A 20,971-nucleotide genomic window follows, 5' to 3' on the forward strand; every position below is an offset into this window, starting at 1 on the left:
GGGTGGGGGGGAGAAACTGCAATGACTTGAAGTTGAGAATGTGGATACCGCCTCACTCACACACACTCATTCTCAGACTGAAAAGACGCCCTCACCCTCCTTCTGGCCAGCATGTGCACAGTACCATGTGGCAAAGGTACACTGAAGGCGGGCTGGAGACCCAGGCTCCATCTTTCTCATCAGTAGCAAAGGCCAGGCTGCCTTTTACAACCACGCACCACTGCTGAACCTAGTCCCTCCTCTCCCAAACCAGACATTCCACTCAGCACCGGCCAAAAGACAGGAAAGCTAGTTCTAGCGTCTCCTGGGAAGACATAGCTTTCTTCCTTTTTTTTTTTCCTTAAAAAAAAAAAAAAAAGTAAATCCATCATTTTTCCTCTTTTCCAAGATGGCCGATGTTAGGGTTTTCTACGAAGTCAGTGCTTACTGAGCTCACTAACAGCGCTGCTGTTGTGGCTGCGGCGGCTGCTGCGGCGGCGGCAGGATGTTCAATGTGGTGTTTTCAAGCCTCACTCACTCATCCTCTCATTCCCAAACATTCAGCATCCGTGCACACTCCTCACTTCCGGGTTTTTCAAAAGATTGGAGATTTCCAGTGGGGGTCTCAGGTTATCATCCCAATGGTAACAGATCTAAAAACAGATGGAAAAAAGTCAACTCGTGAGATCACACTAAGTACCCAGCAGAGCCAAATACCCTCAGATTCTGCCTACAGTCGGGCATGCTCCTGGGCCTGTTGGCAGAGTGGTTATGAGCTGGGCTGTTAACCAGTCACTCCGAGGGAGAAAGAGGCTTTTTACTTCTGTGAGGAGTAGAAACCCACAGGGGCAGCTTTACACTGCCCTAATATGGGGGTGGGGGGGTGGTGACTGGAATCTCACTAGCAATTATTCAAGGATAGATGGCTTTTCTCTCCTGTGCCACCTATCTGTTCTCATCAGCACTTATGTCAGCCAGAAGGCAGGAAACAGATAAACTTCAAACTAGCCACTTTGCCCGAGATCTATGATGTAAAACTATCGAATAGGTAAAAGGGGAAAAGTCCACACTCCAAAGCAGGGGTCAGAAAGCTGTCTACTTCTTCAGCTACACAATAAACGGAACACACTGCAACAAAGGAAGAGCTATGCGGAAGAGAAAGGGAGGGAGAATGAAGAGTATAAAAGAACTGGGAAGAATGTCATTATCCATGAGTTTATTCGGGTTCAAAACAAACTGAGAATCTTGGACCTCAAGTGAATCTAGCTAAAGTGTTCTTCAGCATCATGAAGAATCAACATCTGGCTCAGGTAAGAGGATGTTTGACCCTTCCATAAGTGGAAGGCTGAAGAATACAGTTTTGGCTCAGAATCACCTATCGGGGAAGAGGACCCAACATCAACCATCAAAAGCCAGCCCCCTGACAGAATAGCATGGAGGAAACAAACCTCTCCCACAAGAAAGGTGGAAGAGGGCAGTAAAGAGGAGCTCTTACCAAGCTTGGTTCTTCAGTTTCCTCAGTTCTTTTGTTGCCCATGTAGCAAGGGTTTTTGCTTTGTTAGTCTTCGATCTCCGTCCTTCAGTTAACAGTTCATGGATCATGGGCCTAGCTTCTATTAATTTCAGTACATCCTTCCCAAACGCTGTACATAAATCCCTGAGCAAGGCAAACAAGAGGATGAGCTTCTGGCTCCATATTCTTATCAAGTTTAGAGCCTTCCAAGTCATTGCTAAGTGGGTACGGGCTGCTTAATCTTAAGAGCTAGAATGAAAATGAAGTCTACAAAGGCCTACCAAGGTGCCACACCTATTTCCTGATAAAATCAGAGCTAAAATTCCGATCTCTGAGCCCCAAACCACTGTTTTCTTTGAATGATGCCTCAGAAACCCTAAATAGAGGCAACTAAATAGAGGCAATTCTTTGACCAAAATCAGATTATGGGGTGGATATAGTTTGTAAACCTCTGAAAACTTATTTCCTCAAGAGGCTAGTGGAAATTATGGTGACCTGGAGGGTAATGCTAAGGGCTGTGGTGCATCACATCATTCCGCGAATAAGCCCATCTACAGCGCCACACCAATCTTAGAGGAACCCTGGTGCTAGAGGTGGGTTGTTGTCATCCAGGCTCCTCTCAAAATGCCACCAGGAGCTCTCCTCAGCTCTTGAAAGTGAGCCACAACCTACCCTATCAGACCAGCAGAACAAGCCACCACTCCATCCGTATGATCCTCATCGCCGGCAATGTGGTCAATGAAAGACAGAATAAACTCTACTCTGGGCTGGACCAGCATCACATCGGCTATAAAAGAAAGAGAAAGTCTGATGCAGTTGTCCCACACGTGGCACTCCTGTCCCTGTCAGAGTCATGCTGGACAGCCCGCAGCACACATGGATGCCAAAACATTCTTCCTCAGATTAAAACACCAGTAAGAGAAAATGGACTTCTGATCCTTAACCTGCCAGTCCAGCTCCACTGGGGGCCCAACCATCACCACCTGTGGTTGGTTGCAGAAGCAACTAGCATCTCTGCCATTGCTTTTCCCAACGGCCTTGGCTGGGTTGCGTGCTTTGCAGTGCACAAGTGACATGGGACAGAGAAGAGGGGGACAGCAACTCTATACTCCCATACACATCCCCTTCTCCATCATTAGGGTGGGTGTTGGCTCCACCTTCCTTTACAAGTGAGCTAGAGAATGAAAAACACAGCGCATCTGGCTAGGTACACACTGGCCAGTGGACTGAGTGAACTGGGTTGGATACTCAACGGTGTACGTTCTCCTGATCTCCTTTCAATCCCTGGACGATTCCAGTATAGGCTTCCAAGCAGCCTTCCCTTAGCTCATTCAGATAATCCACCATGTCATAGTCTGACTGTAAGAGACAAAGGAAACAAAACAAAACCCACTAATCACATGTGGTTATAAGCTGGCTGAAAGTCCCCCTTCTCTCTCCTCCAATTAGGGTTAAATTAGTGGATCAGCAGGATTAAGTTAAAGCATACCTTGTCCACCTGGGCTTGGGAGGCCTGCTGAAGAGTGTTCAATACAACCTCAAGGTATTTCTTAAACTCTCCACCAATAGCAAGGGCAATATCACCAAACACCGACAGGATCTGTGGCTTCACAGACCTGTGGACATTCTCATTCTGACAAGGGGAAGAAAAAAACAAGTGAAAATGTGTCTGGGTCATCCAAAGACACAAGAAACTTACCAAGTTTTAAGAAAATGCCAGCACAAGCATGGCTATTCCCACCCTACGCTTCTAGTTCCGAGGGAGGGCCAGGAGAGTGTACAGCCTTTGAGGTTTCAATGATTTATCTGATGGCACACAGGAAGTTGCAAAACTGGGGACAACTCTGGAGAGCAGCACTGGCCTGAGTTACTTTTCCCTCTGTGCTTTCCTGTATTACTGCACAGTCAGCTTCCTTTAGAATCCTCTTGTGAAAGAAGTTACGAATTCTCGTCCCCATAATGCTCTCAAGTCAATGTTCTGGGACCTTCTAGTTCCCTGCCATGAACCTAATAGTCACCCATCTTTCCAAGGGCAAGCTTGAGAGCTGGTTCACAACGTGCAGACACACTCACCCCCAAATTCTCCAGGAGCAGCTGCATCACTTCATCACAGAAAGGTAGGATGTTAGACTGCAGGGCCCGGCACAAGTCGCCCACTATGCCCACCGATGCCAAACAAACCTGCGGAAAAGCAAGGAACTAACTCATCTTCCAAACAGAACTGGTCACCTACAGCATGTGGGCCTGTTCTAACCTTACAGCGAGAGTCAAAGAAAACATCCAACGTGGCAGGAAGAGAAGTGGAACTATTCATGGTATCACAGCCTGGAGAATCAATATTCACCAAGAACAGTAGAGGCTGGTACTTTCAGAAAAATTCAAAACCCCAAAAAAACACAGAGCGCCTTGCTCTGCCTGGTGCTTGATGCACAACTTGACACCACTCCTACCTAAGCAAGCCACTATCTTGTGCGCCCTTATCTGCGGCACCCAATCCCCTGTTTTCCCTATTACTCCTGATCAGACACCCAGGGCACAAAGGAGGCGGCTAATACTTGGGAAGCTCCCTAGGCTCCAGGAACTGGATTTTGCCCATATGACAATGGCTATCAGGTAGAATGAGACTGTATTATTTCAAAGAACCTATCTTACCTGGTACTCAGCATAATTTTTCAATCCAATGCCCAGGAAGGGCTTAAAGGCTTCCATGTACTTTAGGAATTCACCACCCAGCACTGCAACAAAGCAAAGTTATTAAGCTCTCGATAGCACCACCTGTATCACAGATACCCTAACACTCCCCAAATGTATTCACTCCACTCAACAGGCGGACAGAAGGGGGATTATTTATTAATTTCATCGTGAAGACATTAAGGCCGTCTAAGACGGATTAAATCAAATTTGGAACTGCTGGAAGAAGGGCCTCTTACACCCTCGAGATTCAGAAGGCTAGCTCTTTCCAGAACAGGATCTTGCTCTGGCTAAAACAACAAAGTGGTATGGCACTCGAGGAATGTCAAGGTTAATTTTGAATTGCCTGAGCCAGCAGTACTGCCTCTTGTCCATCCCTCAGATTATAACATGTCCTCTCTGGAAGCCAGCTTGAAAATAGGGTCCCCAGGCAATCCCATCAAAGGCTTACCAAGTCACAGCCAGGAAAAGCAACACTGGACTTCATATCCAAGCCAGCTATTCTGGGAGCTGGAATTAACTTCATCGCCCTCTCAGGGCGGTCACATGTTACCACACCAGCTGAACATATGCTCTTTATGTCAGATATGGATTTAGTTCTCAGGAAATGGCCTTAGTAATACACCTTACAGGTTTCATTACGTGCTGTTTAATGGGCTTTCAAAGAACACTAAGTCAGATACACCTTCCCCAGAGCAATTTCACATGGCCAGACATGCAATACTCAGAAAATGATCACTTTCCTTGAAGTTTTTCAATTTTCATTCCAGTCCACACCAGCCACCTGATATGTCAACCTAAGGATGACACCTTAACTGGGACGAGTCGAGGGAAAAAACAAAACCTAACAAACCCTTTGCTTTTTCCCACCTTGATAGACACCACATCCCAATGAGAGCCTGGTAAGTTTTCCCTGACACACAAGGCCAGTCTGCCTCAGGTCACAAATGACAAGGCAGGTATACAAATTTAAACCTAAGTTCAATCCAATGTTGAACGGACTCATGCCCCAAGAAAAGATTATGCTTTGGGTAGTCAAAACTCCTTTAGACATTCCTTCATGACTGCAGTTCACTGACCTTCCACCAGTGTGCTAACTGCCATCAGGGCATCCTCCTGTACTCTCCCAGACCCAGCGGTGCTCTGGAACATCCTTAACAAGGAGGCCATGACCACATCAGAAATCTGCAAAGCATCTTGATGCTGCACTTTCCGGAGAACATTCTGTGAAACGAGGAAGATCAGGATTTGTCTGTTCCAAACCTTCCAATCAGAACCTGGCATTATTCTCATCCAGGCGCTTGATTTTTCACAAGAGCTCCGAGAACGCGAACCATCTGCATCACAACATTTGATGGACTCGGACTTCCGTTTCCCCAAATGAACAAAGGGCAGCTGAGCGTCTCCCTGGTGTCAGGCAAACCAGTCAGCAGCAGCCACGCGCCCGCCCCTCCTGGGGAATGACAGCTGAATGGCTGGCTGGTCTAAAGAGAGCCATGTCACCCCAACCGGTTACTTCTAAAACCATCAAAAAGCTAAGTTGTTTCTCAATCCATTGAAAGATGGTCAAGAGCCAGTCGTGGTAGCTGAAGCTCCACGTCTCCCAATTCCATACACATCCCCACCCCCGCTCCTCACCTTGACCATTGTCTCAATGATGTTAATCATTCCTCTGTGTCATGAGAAACATCTCCGAACATTTATGCTTTAAAAAAATATACCCCCCAAAGCCCTCCAAATCCACTGCTGTGAAAAGTAGATAAGGCAGTTCACAGGGTAGGATAGCCCCATCAGGGTCAACAAATCCCTAGGTAAGCTTCAGAGAACAAGTTCCGGGGCCTGAGCGAGAACAGGGACCCAGCCCCTTCGTGAAGGGGAAGAAACACGTTGGGGTTTCAGTCTCTCTGCTGATCAGGCCCCTCCATTTCCTCCAAGATGCCTCTGGGTGGACTTGCACCACCAACCTTCTAGCTAGAAGCCAAGCCCATTAGCTGTATGCACCCGGGGAGTAGACCCTGCTCAACAATGACTGCCTATCAATTATGTAAATTACAACAAAAACTCCCAACAGCAAATACTCTTTCAAAAGATGGTAGAAACCCAAGGCTTTATTTTTTAGCAGAGTGAGCCCCAGTTGGGAATCAAATCTGACTGGGTTAGGCTTGGACAATCTACTGAAAATCAGACTGCAAACAGCCAGCACAAACCTAGCTCCACAAACCAAGAGGTTTCTTCCCCTCTCCTGTGCAAAAAACACACTGGTCTCTTCCGGACCCCCGGGAAATGATCCTCCCAAGTCAGCGACAGAATGAACAGCTCTATGAGAACCATTTAAAGCGCTGGATACACATGAACTTGTCACCCCGAGATCCAGATTCTCTCCTCCTCAGAGACCCTCAAGTGAAAAGGTCCCATCATACCTGCAGAGTGGCGCACAGTAAAGACTGAAGGTCATTGAACTGGATCCTATCAGATGTGCTCTGAATGTGTGACTGAAAGAGAAGAGGAGAAAATCACTGTTCCACAGAAAGCCTTCCAAGAGGGTCTTAAAAAAACACCACCACCCCCAATCCGAGATAACAAAGAAAAAGCCTAGCAACAGTCGTGCCACTGCGTGCCCAAAGCCAAGGACGGCGTGACTAAGCTCTAGTGAGAAGCGCAGCGGAGGCTGGGCCGGCGGAGCCATTTCGAAAGTGAGTGTCTTTGACGCATCCGCGCTTCCCAAGCTGTGAACGTAGCTGCCTTCTCTTGTGAGTCGCGCCACTGACAGCCCTTGGTTAGGGACCGGCCACGTGAAGCCCGGAAGGACCGACCTCCCCCAAATGTAGACCTGCAGGTGCTTGCTGCCCCACAACCTCCTCCAAAACCTATGTAAAGACTAGAAGCCGAAGACAAACAAACCTGAAAGAAGTAAAATGGAAATGGTTCTTTAAAAAAAACCAACACGTCTCTTTTTGCCAGGTCTGTTGGGACTATTAAGTCATTTTTATTGATATATAGGAAAGTAAATAAACACCAATAAGACAGCCCCGAGGGCATAGAGTAAGTTACTTGATTGGGCTGCAGTGTAACGAGGCTTTCTACCTCCCTACCCATGTCCGTTCTCGGATACCCCAGGGACAGCTCCACTCGGTACTGCAGGATCAAACTGACTCGCTGGCAAGGGGATTTTAAAAAGAAGCCAGCACTGAAGGGGAACAATGCACTGGGAGAACTACCTCGTACCCTCAGGCTCACCTCCATCTGAAGTACTTGCTGCAGCCGCTCCATGATGACCAGAGTCGTTTTCTGAACTGCAGGGTAACAATCCTTGGCACTGTTTTTCACAATTTCCATGAGAGACTCATAGGCAGCACTCCGCAGGTTGTTCTGGTGTCCATCCGGCCTGAAGGAAGGCACAGCAAAACACTTACCGTCCCCAGTGCGGTCAAAGGACAGAATGTCTCACGGACAATTAAGGATCAAGAAACCAGTATGGTACGTGTAGAATTGTCCTAGAGTCAGCCAGGAACCAGTGACTGACGGTTAGGGTCTTCAGGCCCGAATAAAACTCAGAACAGCCCTTTCAGAAAGGTAACTAATTACAGGGAGGAAAAACAAAACCTGGTTGGAAACATAAGGGACTACCTGAAGACTTCAGGAAACCTCACTTTTCACTGACCCGTGGGAGATGGCTTTATGCAACCCTGAAACAAGCCTCCCGGGAGATCCCAGTGCACCATGTGCTCATGGCTTTGGTCTGTCCACAAACACGCCCACCTGTAGACCCTGAATTTCAAAAGCTCACTTGCTGACCAACTCTTCAAAGTTCCTCACCTACTCACAACAATAGTGGCTACTAAGCTGGCGTGCAGCCACCGCATCATGAGCACTACCATTTTTCTTTCACCAGGACTGCATACGGCTGTCAACACAACAAAATGAAGGGGCCTCTTTAAGTCTACTACTCTAGAAAGTAGTGAAGATATAAGACCCTTTTCAGACTTGCATTATTAACTGTACAATTCTTTATTTCTATCTCGCTTTAAACCAATAACTTACGATAGGATCCCTTTAATTCCGTCAGAGTATATAAAACCCCTTTCTCAATGGCTAGATACCCCCACACTGAAGGCAACAGGAGTTAGCCATAAATTCACATCCATTTCCACAGAGCACCAGTTACCCACCGATCTGTGGTCTCCAGAAGCTTCTGAACGATGAGTTCAAATGAGGAAGATAAACAATAGGTAGCCGGTTCTTCCTGGTCATCAGCTACATCTGCAGCTTCATAAGCAGCTTCAGCCAGACTGGAGAAAGCCTGAAAACCAGCCAGAAAAACTTCACACTAGTCGGGAGAAGAACTCCACGCCAAGATTAGTTCTTATTTTCAAAAAGTATCTTAGACAGTGTTCCTTTCCAACTATTCTAAAGATTCAGTCACAGCGAGTGAATCCTCCCTCAACTTTGTCTTTGAGTTTCACTCCTTCCTTATTGTACCTTCGTCCCCCAAAAGGTTCCAAAGGAACTACTCAGACTATACTGACTCCGCATTTGAGCCATACTTCAGACCTGGGCCCCCTTCCCAGCAATGGTACTTTTTGCAGGCAGCATCGTCTACCTTAATCAAAACATCTCATCCCCAAGCAACTGAGGAAACAAAACTAAATCCAAAGATTTCTCTCACTGGGTTAGCTAGACTGTTTTAAAGTGGTGCAGGAAGGAGTCACCATGAGTCAAAACCTCCCACTGGTTCTTGCAGTTGGCATCTCCCCCACATTTTAATTGAATAAATTATTAAGAGAAGCTAGTCAGAAACAGCCTTCCAGTAAGGTACACCCATTTTTCTCCTGCACCCCCTATGACTTCCTTGCTGCCGACTCAACCAAGGTCCAGGTCTCATCATGAAGAAAATCCTTACCCAGCACACATTTGAAGCCACTCTGGGTTCAGCACTAAGGCCCTCAATCAGACACTGCATCAGGGGAGCCAAGTAGACATCATTGATGGCAGCTTCGGGGAGCAGTTCACAAATCCTACCCACAGTCCACGCAGTGGTATCTCGAACGACGACACTGGGGTCTTTCATTAACTCTATTAGGGTAGGCATAGCCTGAAAACACAATGGTTATTAGCAAAGTCAAAGGAAGGTGCAAATTCATGCTGCTTGCTACCCCTAGAGGAAACACTAATAGGTGGATTTTATCACAAGACCCTACATCAAGATACTTTCATAATTTTAGGACACGCTTTAAAAATAGGCAACAATAAAAGTGAAAAAAAAGTCCTCTTCTGTCTTCAATCATAATACGGGGCACCGTGTAAGAGACTGGGGCAAACGCTTTCAGCAGGCTTCACCCAATTAGTCAGAGGAAGAAATCAGAGGACGTAGCTGGGATGCATCTGGCTACATCCTGAAAGGTGCAGGTCCACGTGAACCACACTCAATTCTAACAGGACTTGTGTCCCATGTAACAGCTAAGCGAACGCGACCCTCCCATCCCATGGGAGGTTTTCATTATGTAGTGTCATCAGATGCAAAGGAATGGGGAAAACCCATCATTAAAAATGAGGAGGAAATGCTCACGCTACACCACCAAGTGAAGGCAACAGAGCGGTCAAGATGGTTGCACAGTGAGAACTCTGTCCTGTGGCACATAAACCCACACAGAGAAGAAGAGCAGTATCGAGTCTTGAGGTTATCCCTGGGCAGTGATATTTACGGTGATCTTTTTTCTGTCTGTAATTTTCTAGGTCCTATGACTTAGGTAATCATCCTTTTGACCTATAGTATAGGATGAGTCCAAATGGACTCAAAGCAGTGGGTTGGGGCTCAAGGAAGTTTAAAGCAGCAATAGGCAGGCCACGTTCCAATCTGAGACTTCACCTGTATCACTAGTGGTTTGAGCTGATTGGGCTCTGGTCCTTCCAAAATACTGCCAAAAGCCATCACTGCTGCATCCCGGTACCGCCAATCGGGATTCTTGATGTGCTCTTTAATAAAGGGAAGGACATGTGGGACGATGTCATCTTCACAGCAAGTGGCCAGAAGCATGAGGCACACGCCTGCTGCTTTGCAGGGATTCCAGTCATCGTCGTCATCATTTTCATCCTGATTAAAAAACAAAAAACGTGGTTCTAGTTAAGGTTTTGATCCGAGAATCACTTTACCTCAGATTCAACTAATCTAAAAAATGCCTTTAAATACAATATGAAACGCTTTAAATTTTGTCCCTTCCACAACAACTCATCCTCGAAGAGAGCCTCTGTTATACAAGACAGAGATAGAAGACGACCTCACTAGAATGAACCCCAGAAGGAACGAGCCAACCACAACATGCTACAGCATGGCGGACTCAACTGTGTGAAAGAGTCTGTGCTGGAGGATTCTGGTGACATCAGAACTAGTTAACGAAGCTCACCTAGGGAGTTAACCAGCAGGGCCGTGGCGCCCCTTGATGGAGACAGTAACTGGGAAGATGGTCTAAGAGGGGCTTCTGGAGGGTGAGTTGTTCTATTTCCATTAAAAATATATTCTCTCCAAATCAGAATTCAGAATGTGTGCTGTGGTCATTCACACCACATAAGCACTTAAGGTAGGATGCCCAGGCAGTTTCAAAAAAGTACACGCTCAAAGAATGTATTCTAAGAGAAAAGCATACAAAAATGAAGAGGCTAAGGTCAAAAAATAAAGAATAGCACTGCAAAAATGGGAGATGGCATGAAAGTGGAAGAGGACGCCCAGTCCAATGAAAAGCAAATACATGGCTTTACTCCTGTGAACAAAGACATTTTCAGTCACCAACGCTGTGTCCTCACAGTACTGCCAGCTCTGTTGGACTACAAGCGGGTTTCAAATGTTTGTGGAACAACTCCATTATCTTTTAATTCCTTTTTTTCAGTGAACTTTGAAGCCTCCTCATACTTCTCATATACCAAAAAAAAGATGAGGTAACAGAAAGAACCTTTCCAACACTAAAAAACACAAAAAAGTTCATTCAAATCCAATCACGAGCATTTTACGTGTCCTAATACCCTGGTAACCCTCTCAAACCCTCGATGTCAGAACCACTGTTTGAGTGGCCCAAACCCAGTAGTAGTACCTCTATTCCTAAGCTTCCTTTACTGTTAACGTTCAAACAGGTGCCTCTTGTTGAAACCAACATAGCACTCAGGAAATCAGAGCCATGTGTGGCTCACTCCTGACCAAGCTCCATCAGAAACGTTCAGCCCCAATTCTCCTTCACAAACAACCCAGTAGCCGAGGCTGATGGTTCTCAGCTACCACATAGTTGAAGCGGTGCCAAGTTTTTCACAGAAATGATTTCAACATGTACAGGATTTTATTGCTTACCTAGTTAGGTTTGGAAGATAACTCACCTGTTTAGTTAGTGTCTGTGTGAGGATGGGAACCAGGTACTGCAGTGCTCCCTTCGCATAAAACTTGCTGGTGTGCTCAGGGGGCCGCCCTTGTTCTGCTGCCTAAAGGAAAAATGCACTATGATAAAAGCATACAGGAAGGGCTGGCAAGGGCTCCACAGTAGAAAAATGATGAGACAAAGTACAGTAGTCATTGATCTTTTTTTTTGGGGGGGGGGAGGGGGGGAGGCCGGGCGCGCTGGCTCATTTTTTGAACTTCCACTAGACTTTTTAGGACACATCTCTAATCTACCTCAACGGACCAAGGCAACTTTTAAGAATGACATTCTTTTCTCATAAACTCAGTACATATTAGCAAGCTTTCACCTAAACTATCTTTGGCCCACAAAACTCACTCTCAGCCGGTCAGATTCTTTCCCCGGCATTAGGAAAGTATCCGTGATACACCCTAATCATTGGACAGGACATGATTCTATGTACAGCAGGTGCCACCTCCTGTGATAGCCTGCTGCCCCCTTGTGTTCACAATACTATAAAGCCAGAATAATGGCTAAGACTTGTGCCCAAAGGCGAAAGATGAGGCTTTCTGTTTCAGAAGTCTTTATAGCCTGGGAAGCCGAAGCAGTTCTAACACCCAGCAGGGTCAGAGCAAGTCAGAAGTGATGCAGCGACCGTGATTTGGGTTTGGTTTGAAACAAGCCAAGGCAAGCCACAGATTCTCCTATCAGCTTATGTGCATGCAATAGCTGGAATAAGGAATAATGAAATGATGCATTTGAGTTGTAGTGCTGGTGAAAAATATTGAGCGTCCCATGGTCTGACAGAAGGACAGCCAGAATGTGCCTTGGGAGCAAGACTGGGGAGACTTTGTCTCCCTCAACTGTGGACATGTGACTAGGAAGGCCTAGGCCCTGAGACAGCGGTCATGCTTGGTAAACTAGAGGGTCAGTGGAAACGAGGAAGACCCTCAACGAACTGAACAACACAGTGGCTGCCCCTGATGTGCTCAAATATAGTAATTGTGAGGGTGGCGCAGGACAGGGTCACTGAGTTGGCGCTGACACGACAGCACTTCCCAGCTGACCAACGGTAACATGGGATGCCTTATTAACCCGTCTTTCTCACGAGGATCTATGGCTGGCAGGAATTTCCACAAACAGAGACATTCTCAAAGGCAAGTCAGAATGATAACACTCACAAAAGCAACGCACCCCAAAGCCCAGCGAGCAGTAAAGCTCTCCCCACCTGAAGTCCCCTTTCCCAAGCTCACCTCTGAAGCCTCAATGGCCAGATCCATTTCCTCATCACAGACGTTGGACCAGAACTCGATCCCTTGTAGTGCCACCTCATCAATATCACTTTTCATTGCTTCAATTGTGATCTTTGGAGAAAAATTATGAGACCTCATGCCCCAAATCAGTGCTCCTTCAAGTTAAAATGCCCCCAAATAAACAAATAAATAAGGACTCCTTCTTTAACCATAGATAGCCCAGTTTCACAACTATGGCTTTATAAAGGCTAGGTGTGAAGCCAAAGGTAGGGCAGGAAGCCATTATTTCTACACAGTTCTCTTTTTAGCAGCACGAGCTGTCCCAGCAAGACACTGATGAACTTGGACCTAACACAAGACTCAAGGAATGTGATTTCATAATGTCCAGTCAAAAGTGACAAAATTGGCAAAATAGTGCCGAAGAGTGACGGGCTTTGTAATCGGCTATGCTCAATGCACACAAAGGTACAGAATACTCACAGCAAAAAGAGCAGGGCCCATGTACGTCTCCATGTACTGGTAGTACAAGGACATTATCTTCACCAGGTTCTGCAACGCGGCCACGCGCACCTTCCACAGAGAGTAGGTTAGTTTACTGAAATAGCAAGGCAAGCTCACAGACCAGCAGAAGAACGGGCTCTGCTCTAAAGCAGGGATGTGGCCTGCACAAGTGTCACCAACAGTGACCATCACACATCTCAGAGAGAAGCGGTCCAGCCATCACATTCCATCTTTGACCAGTAAGGCCTCAGGAATGAGGTTGCAAATACCCAAATGCCCCATGGCAGAAAAGGGTTCCCCACCCCTACTCCAAAGAGGGGACCCAGGTACATATATAGGTAATGCTATTTTCCTAGAAATAGGGGTCAGGTTTAGATTACAGCAACACCAAAGCTACTGCAATTGCTACTATTAACAAAACGATTGCTTGCATAATTTATGGCAATTAAATAGCAAAGTTGCTCCAAAACCATCTCTACACCTTCTCAAGGATGAAAATTTCCATTATGATAACTTTCCAAGTATGGTTCTTCCAAACTGTGAGACTCTTAATAAATAGAAGCACTCACAGAAAGTAAATGTTTAGAAAATGATGATGGCAACGTATGTACAAACATGCTTGATACAACTGATGTCTGGAATGATGTAAGAGCTGCAAGAGCCCTCAATACAATTTTAAATAAAGAAAGAAAAAACCTTGCACCAACAAGTGATTCCTAAGATCCCCAACAACTACTAGTTGGAGCTGGCCTTTCAGAGGAAAGACAGATTTTTCAAGTGACTCCCACACTTCCCCTCCAATCTGGAGGCTCTGACTTACCCTCGTGTCGGGACACTGCGTGGCTTCACAGACCACCTGCATAATAAAGTGCCTTTCGGACTACAGAGAGAATAAAGATGAAAAAGGTATTAGGAGCACAAACCATACAGAAGAGCACTGCTAGGACTCTCTACCAGGAGAGCCCCCCCTCCCACACTCAGGTTCCACACAACACTCGAAGACCCACCAAGCCGCTTCTCATAAGACATTATGGCAGCATGAAGGCTTTATTAGGGTGGGGTTGTACCCAGTATCTGCTGTATGATCTACCCTCTAAAGAGGTGCTTAATCTTTTAATCTCCAAAATAATCTTCATTAAGACTTCAGGAAAAGGGACAGGAAAATGTAGGTTATAGAGTTTAAATGAAGTAACGTTGTCGGTCACAAAAAAAGAAAATGAACCTAAACAAAAAAAGAAGGAAAAGCCCAAAGTCACTGCTATTTAGTTGATTAAAGTCACAGTGACCCCACAGATAGTGTCAGAAACCCACAGGGGCAGCTCTGCCCTAACTGTGTTAGCATATGTGCTGCCGACGCAAACACGGAACTCTAACAGTTTATGGGAGTTAGAAAGCCTCATCTTTCTCCCAAAATGAACCCGTACGTCGGAAATGCAATTTCCTTGCACCTGAGAGAATGCAAAGCATGTTTTATATCACAAAGAAGACATTTTGTTTTCTGAAAGATGGAATCTGTCAAATGTGGAGAGTAAAGGGTGGCCCAGAGCAATGAGCTCCTAGCAGACAAAACACCCAGTAATTTCAAAAGCACCTTCCCCTAAGGAGCTCTTGAACAGCCTGGGGTCAGTGTTTTTAAAATCACCTCAAGTACACACTTTGAAATGCAAAACAGAACAAATGGAGTTCAGAACATTTGTAATCCCTCCACTTCCCAAGAGCCTGAGAAAGGACTTTCTAAGCCACAAATATTTCACACAACTACTGTCCCAAACTCATTCAATTCGCTCCATTTCTCACCCTCTGCACCTCTGGGACGAAGAGCCTCACCTCTTTGTCGAAGTTCGCCTTGGTGAACTCTAAGGAGTTCAGGAGCGCATTGGTAGCTGCTAGCTTCACATTATTACTAGGCTCTTCCTTCCTCATTCCCTGGATTATGGCGGTCAGGATCTCATTGGATTTATCCTGTAGCTGCTCTGGGTCCTGAAACAAGCACGGTGAGGTGGTGATTCGAGCAATAAGCTTACAACGCATCAGCAGTCCCTTTCACAATAGGAAGGACTTGAGGGAGCACGGACTTTCTCTGATCTTCCCTCTCATATTTCCATTTTGAGACAGCACTGGAAATCGCCTGCCACACATCCCATGGGGCTGGTATTTAAACACAAACAAGTTACACGTATCAGCTTCACCTCTGACTCTCAGCACATAAGCATTAAAAACAACAACAACAACAGCAACAAATTGATGGTTTTCAGCAACCTTGCAGGAGGAGCAAGCTAGCCAGTGCTATTTTCCCAACAGTATGTGTTCACATCGTGTTTGTGTGGCATTCTGGTCATTCGTACAGCATTTTAAGCTTTCTCATAAAGCCACCACATACTCAGTAGACCACAGTTTGGTGTTAATGGGACTTTTACATGCACTGGGAAAGCAAAACCCCCTCCCCCACATCCTCCTTTATTTTGATAGGCACTTCTTGTATGGGTCTGGAACCCAAGCCACAAAGCCTCCAAGGTGCCTGTACTGGCTTTCCCCCGCTGTACAAATAAAGATGGCAGTCTGCTGGTTTTCCCAGGCCACCTGTATCAATGAAGTACATATTTCTGACCATCACAGGGCCAAGAACAAACACCTGCCTACATCCAACATCTAGAGAGCTGAAGTCCAGGTTCAATCTCGTGGACTCTGCTCCATCAAGGGTGCAGAGCACAACAGACACCATGAGTGGGGAGGGCATCACCAACAATAGCCCTCAGGAAGTTGCTCTATACACACACACACACACACACACACACACATTTTGCTCCAGGGGCTGGCAAACTTTTTCTACAAATTCAAGCCAAAATCAAGCTGAACGGGACTTATAACGACTCCCACACAAGAGAGGGTCAAAATGCCCCCATGGGTAGTTGAAGCAGTAACTCTTTAGCTAATGGCTTTTAAGGGCTGACCTTGTGGTTAGCAACCCAGCACAACCACTAGGCCACAGAGCTCATTCTCTAAAGCAGTAAAGGGGAAAGCAGCAGTGTCCAGAGCACACTGAGGAGCCATCTGAAGGGTCACATCAGAGATGCTCCAAGTTAGAAAATATCATTTAAAAGTGCAGTATCTAAAGCGCTCCAAACACATGGATTTCATTATGAGTTTTTATTTTAGGACATAAATAGCAACGTAGTAACTACCTCCCCCTTTTATCATAACATTATCTATGACTGCTACAACAGAAAAGCACAAGGGAGCGACTATCTCACACAGAAATTATTTTTCGCAGTTTGGAAGGCCAGAAGAAATTCTGGGTGCTAGCTCCAGAGGAAGGTCCTTGTTTCTTTGTAGCTGTTGCTTTATGTGGTTTAGCATTTACCTCTCCACACCCCCCAGGCTAGTTTTGCTTGTTTCATCTGTTATATCTCCAAAAGGATGATGACTCAAGACACACCCTTCGCCAACCCTGCCAGGTTAGCATCACAAAAGCCTGCCCACCCACAAAAAGAATCATACCCACAGAAGTGAATGCTCACGGCACAGTATTTTGAGAGAATACAAGTCAAGCCGTAACACTAACCAATACACAGATTTAAAGTAATAAATAAGGCATTTCTATTTTCAAAACACTGCATGAGCTTGGCTTTCCTCACTCCATGATAAAAAGGCAACCCTAACACCATGCAGGTCACGCGAGGGGTATGAGGTACCTCGCTAGAGCAGGAAAAGCAGGGATTACTTACTATGTCCTGGCAAATGTAACCAATAGCTTCCAATGTGGACTCTTTCATGTGCTCTGTGCTGTTGGGGTTTGTGACATTGGCCACCAACTGAGGAATGAGTTCTGGCCACTGGTTCACTGGGATCTCCGCACAGGCAATACCAGCCACACACTGAGAGGCAGAGCTAGGTCGGTAGGTCTCGGTGCCCAAAGTCTGCAAAACCTGGGGTGAGAAAAGGGCAAAAGCTATCAAGTTCTAACATTATCTGAACATATTTTGCCCACTTAGATCCCTTAGGTCAACCTCACTTGAATTCTTAAGGAACAAGATTTTTTTAAAAAGTGGAAAGGCCTATGCAGTTAATAACTGCAGAAACGCCCCAGCCCCACCAACATCCACACTGCCCAAGAACTAAACAAAACCAACCCTTCTTGCTTCTGAATAAAACTCTCCAAAGCCTCACACCTCACTCCGATGCCTTCAATGTAGGGTGGGAAGGCAGCAGCAAGGGGACGTAGTAGGAAAGGCCCATGGGCTGTCAGATACAGATTCAACTTTTAAGAGTCTTGGGGGTGGCATATGGGCAAGTTACACACAGTCCTGAGCAGTGTTGTGTGGTCAGAACGGTGAGACTCTGTAGGATGAGGCCAACTACAGAGCATGCCACTGGGTCTGACTTCTAAAAACACCTTGGTCCAGTAACATTACAGAACGCAGCAAAAAAGTTACTGAATTCACAAACATCCAAGGATTGAGCTTCAGTTCATTTCCAATCTGTGTGCTCAAGCATCAGACTGTCTTCTCCCCCATCAGCGGAGACCATTATCAGCCAGATACACCAATTAAAATGGCATCTGTTGGTCCGACTGAAATGGAAACCATACAAGCATTTACATAAAGGGTAAAGGCACAGGTATGACTAAAGGATGAAGCTGCAATTAACCTAGTGTTAATCATGACCATGATCAGCTAATTCAGTCAATGAACTCACTGAAAATCATCAGTGCACTCAAAAGGCAAATTAACAGTGGCAGAGACACAGGACAAAGAGTAGCTGCCAAACAGTCAGGCCAGTGCTCTGCTGACTGGGACAGGCCACTGTGTAACTAGTAGCAAAGAATGTAATGATGAACTCAACATCTTTCCCTCTTCTACAGGACACAGCATTATCCCTGCCCACCCCCACCAGCTCTGCCCAGTATCAGGCAGCTTTGATTCTAAATCCAAGGTTTGCTCTTCAGGACTCTCAAACTTAGAATGGACTTGAACAAAAACTGTAAACAGTAACATGAGATGAATTCCCCAAAGTGGTGGTGACCGAGTATTAACACAGGTCTAACCTAACAAGTTCAAGTTCAGGCTGCCTTCACACTTAAACCTCATCCCACCTGTATCTATTCTCCTTGAAGTGGACTCCGGAAGACCCTTAGTATCACTTTAATTGATACAGAGGTTCCAACTATCCAAACCTGAGAAGTAAAAAAATTTTGTGTTTTAAAACCAGAGGTGGCCCTCTAATAGCTATCAGATATAAACTGAGTAAGAAGCTGATCAATAGAAGTCCAGATTTCAAAAGAAATGACTGCCAGCCTTAAGATAATATCAGATGTGCAATAAAATGGGGGGGGGGGACTCAAGATGACAGGAGTAAAGATTTTTCATGCATAAAGATTCAACTGTGCCTATACAAATGCTGATCCCGGTTTTCACAAATTGTGATGTCAAATCAATGCGTTATGCAACACATGCACACACAGGGATATCGCACCAAGAACGTTCCCTTTTGTCTTCAACTCATTTCCCATGATGTAATTTTGGGGAAACGAGAACTCCAACAGGCATTACAACCAATAAGATGTTGGAACGTTATGGTATGAAAATTTAATTACATGTAGCTAGGAATAGCTCTACATATTCCAAGACAAGAAATAAACTGGCTTTCATAATCTAGTCCCCTGTTATGGGCACCTCTCCAAGCAAGACTAATCAGGAACGAAGACACACATCTAGAAAGAAAGAGCTGTCACTGCCTTAAAGGGTCACAAATTGACCTAAAATGCTGACTCAGAATCAGGAACTGGCACAGCGGGAGCAGAAGTCTGACCTGCACATATCCACACCTGGTAATCCCCGATCAGCTTCCTCTCAAATACCAGAGACCAACTAGAGGTTAGAGATGCTAAACTTACTGGCCCTTTGTGGCTTATCCTGGTAATACAGACCACTAAGGAACCTGACTTAATGCTCTGAACCCTTTGCTTTATTTAGAAGCACGCATTTCTAATTCAAATAAAGTCAGGAGAACTCTAAGATGCAAAGCAACAAAGGGCATTTAATTTTATGCAAATATTGAAGAAACACATCTATACTCACTCTTCAAATGACTTGAAAAAGGCATTTCTTAAAAAAAAAAAATTCTTCACAACTGGCTCAGTAAATAAGAGCAAGATAAAATGCCAAATTGGCCAGCTCTTTGGCCTTTCAAAGGTCCAAGATACTACTTCCCTCTGGCTCCATAGTCCTATGTATGCATTCACCATCCCAGAGAAGAAAATGACCTACTAACTCAAGGTCACCAAGAGCTTTGTTTTACTCGAGCTCTGGATAAGTCTTTTGGGAAAACAGTTTCAAAAACATTCCTGGGTCTCACTACAGACCGGTGGTTCTCAACCTTCCTGATGCTGTGACCCTTCAAGACAGTTCCTCATGTTGCGGTGACCCGACCCCAGTCATAAAATTATTTCCGTTGCTACTTCATAACTGTAATTTTGCTGCTGTTCTGGATTGGGTGGGTGACCCCTGTAAAAGGGTTGTTTGACCCCCCAAAGGGGTCGGGACCCACAGGTTGAGAACCGCTGCTCTAGACCTACCAAATCAGAAGCTCTGGAGGAAGTGGAAGCATGCAGATTGTTAGCATATTCTCTCAGTGACTCTGATCTACAGACCTTAAGAAGAACCAATTCGTACCCTCCAATTCACCAATCTCTACAAACCCCTTTTAATCATCAATTCTGGCATCTAAATCTAAGTTTTCCAAAGTATTGCAGTCCACCTCATTATCTCATCTATAAAAGCCATCAATGGGAACAGACACTGAATTGGGACAGATTTCAATCAACTCTACTTTGTATCTTCGAGTGATATCTACATCTCAGCTCTATCCCAAGCAAATGACAGAAGAATTGACAGATGTTTCTTGTTTCCTAGGCAAGATGACTAAAAAGAGAGGCAAGTTACTTACATAGTTCTTGACTTCCCGTCGAGCATTAGCATCAATAGCAAGCCATCTCTGTTGATATTGTGCCTTGATGTCTGGGTCCTTAGATGTCAAAGAGTTCTTGATTTGTAGACCAGCTGCAACTCTGGCAACCTGACTGTTTCCTGGATTTGCCAGCACTCTGGACAGTTCCACAAGGAAAGTGGGCTGTTAAAAGAATATGTATATACAACTGATTAAAAACACCTCTATTGAGAATTTCACCAATAAGCAGCAAACCACTAAGGAAAACATTTTTGTTTTAGGACAAATCACGGTCACAGAAAACTCCCCAAATATCTACCTACTTAAGGCCATCCATCATTTATCATGAAGCTTCAAACAACATTTACATTAAGTCACAGGTTTTCCTATCAAAACCTCTTGGCCAAATCTGTCCATGAAGTCTCCAGAATTAAAGCACATCTGGCAATCTGCTACTCCATGGATCCTTCTATGTGTACTGAAATGTCCCAAACACCGACAACAATACTTGGGATTCAATGAAGTATTTGCTGATTAAATGAATACATGACAGGATTGAATATGAAATAGATCTTTAAAACAAACAAACATAATTTATAAATTATCAATGGTTCATGAGGGAGGGGGAAGTAGGGAGGGAAGGGGAAAAAATGATGAGCTGATGCCAGGGGCTTAAGGGGAGAGCAAATGTTTTGAGAATGATGAGGGTAATG

General features: G+C 45.3%; 1 protein-coding gene across 1 annotated transcript; it reads right to left on the reverse strand.

The window, feature by feature from the left end:
• Nucleotides 1–6: 6 nt before the first annotated feature.
• On the reverse strand, nt 7–20,436 carry KPNB1 (karyopherin subunit beta 1). Its single transcript, XM_013005776.2, has 20 exons — nt 20,259–20,436; nt 17,039–17,239; nt 15,141–15,293; nt 14,134–14,193; nt 13,293–13,382; nt 12,813–12,923; nt 11,543–11,644; nt 10,050–10,274; nt 9,084–9,275; nt 8,353–8,483; nt 7,421–7,568; nt 6,604–6,675; nt 5,263–5,407; nt 4,145–4,227; nt 3,566–3,673; nt 2,982–3,125; nt 2,746–2,851; nt 2,165–2,279; nt 1,475–1,636; nt 7–632 (listed from the first exon to the last, which is right to left on the reverse strand). Coding segments are annotated over exons 2-20 (2,196 nt in total). The 5' UTR covers nt 17,087–17,239; nt 20,259–20,436; the 3' UTR covers nt 7–631.
• Between the last annotated feature and the right edge of the window lie 535 nt (nt 20,437–20,971).

Source organism: Echinops telfairi, unplaced genomic scaffold (assembly GCF_000313985.2).
Source record: "Echinops telfairi isolate 266 unplaced genomic scaffold, ASM31398v2 ScPeMD7_7458;HRSCAF=8496, whole genome shotgun sequence".
NCBI lineage: Eukaryota > Metazoa > Chordata > Mammalia > Afrosoricida > Tenrecidae > Echinops > Echinops telfairi.

Excerpts from the sequence above, each read along its gene's own strand:
- KPNB1 (XM_013005776.2), bottom strand. The coding sequence starts at position 17,086 with ATGAAAGAGTCCACATTGGAAGCTATTGGTTACATTTGCCAGGACATA. Across the intron at positions 8,484-9,083 it reads TGGCTTCAAATGTGTGCTGG|GCTTTCTCCAGTCTGGCTGA; the intron begins GTAAGGATTTTC and ends GCTGGTTTTCAG. Across the intron at positions 5,408-6,603 it reads TACTGTGCGCCACTCTGCAG|AATGTTCTCCGGAAAGTGCA; the intron begins GTATGATGGGAC and ends CTCGTTTCACAG.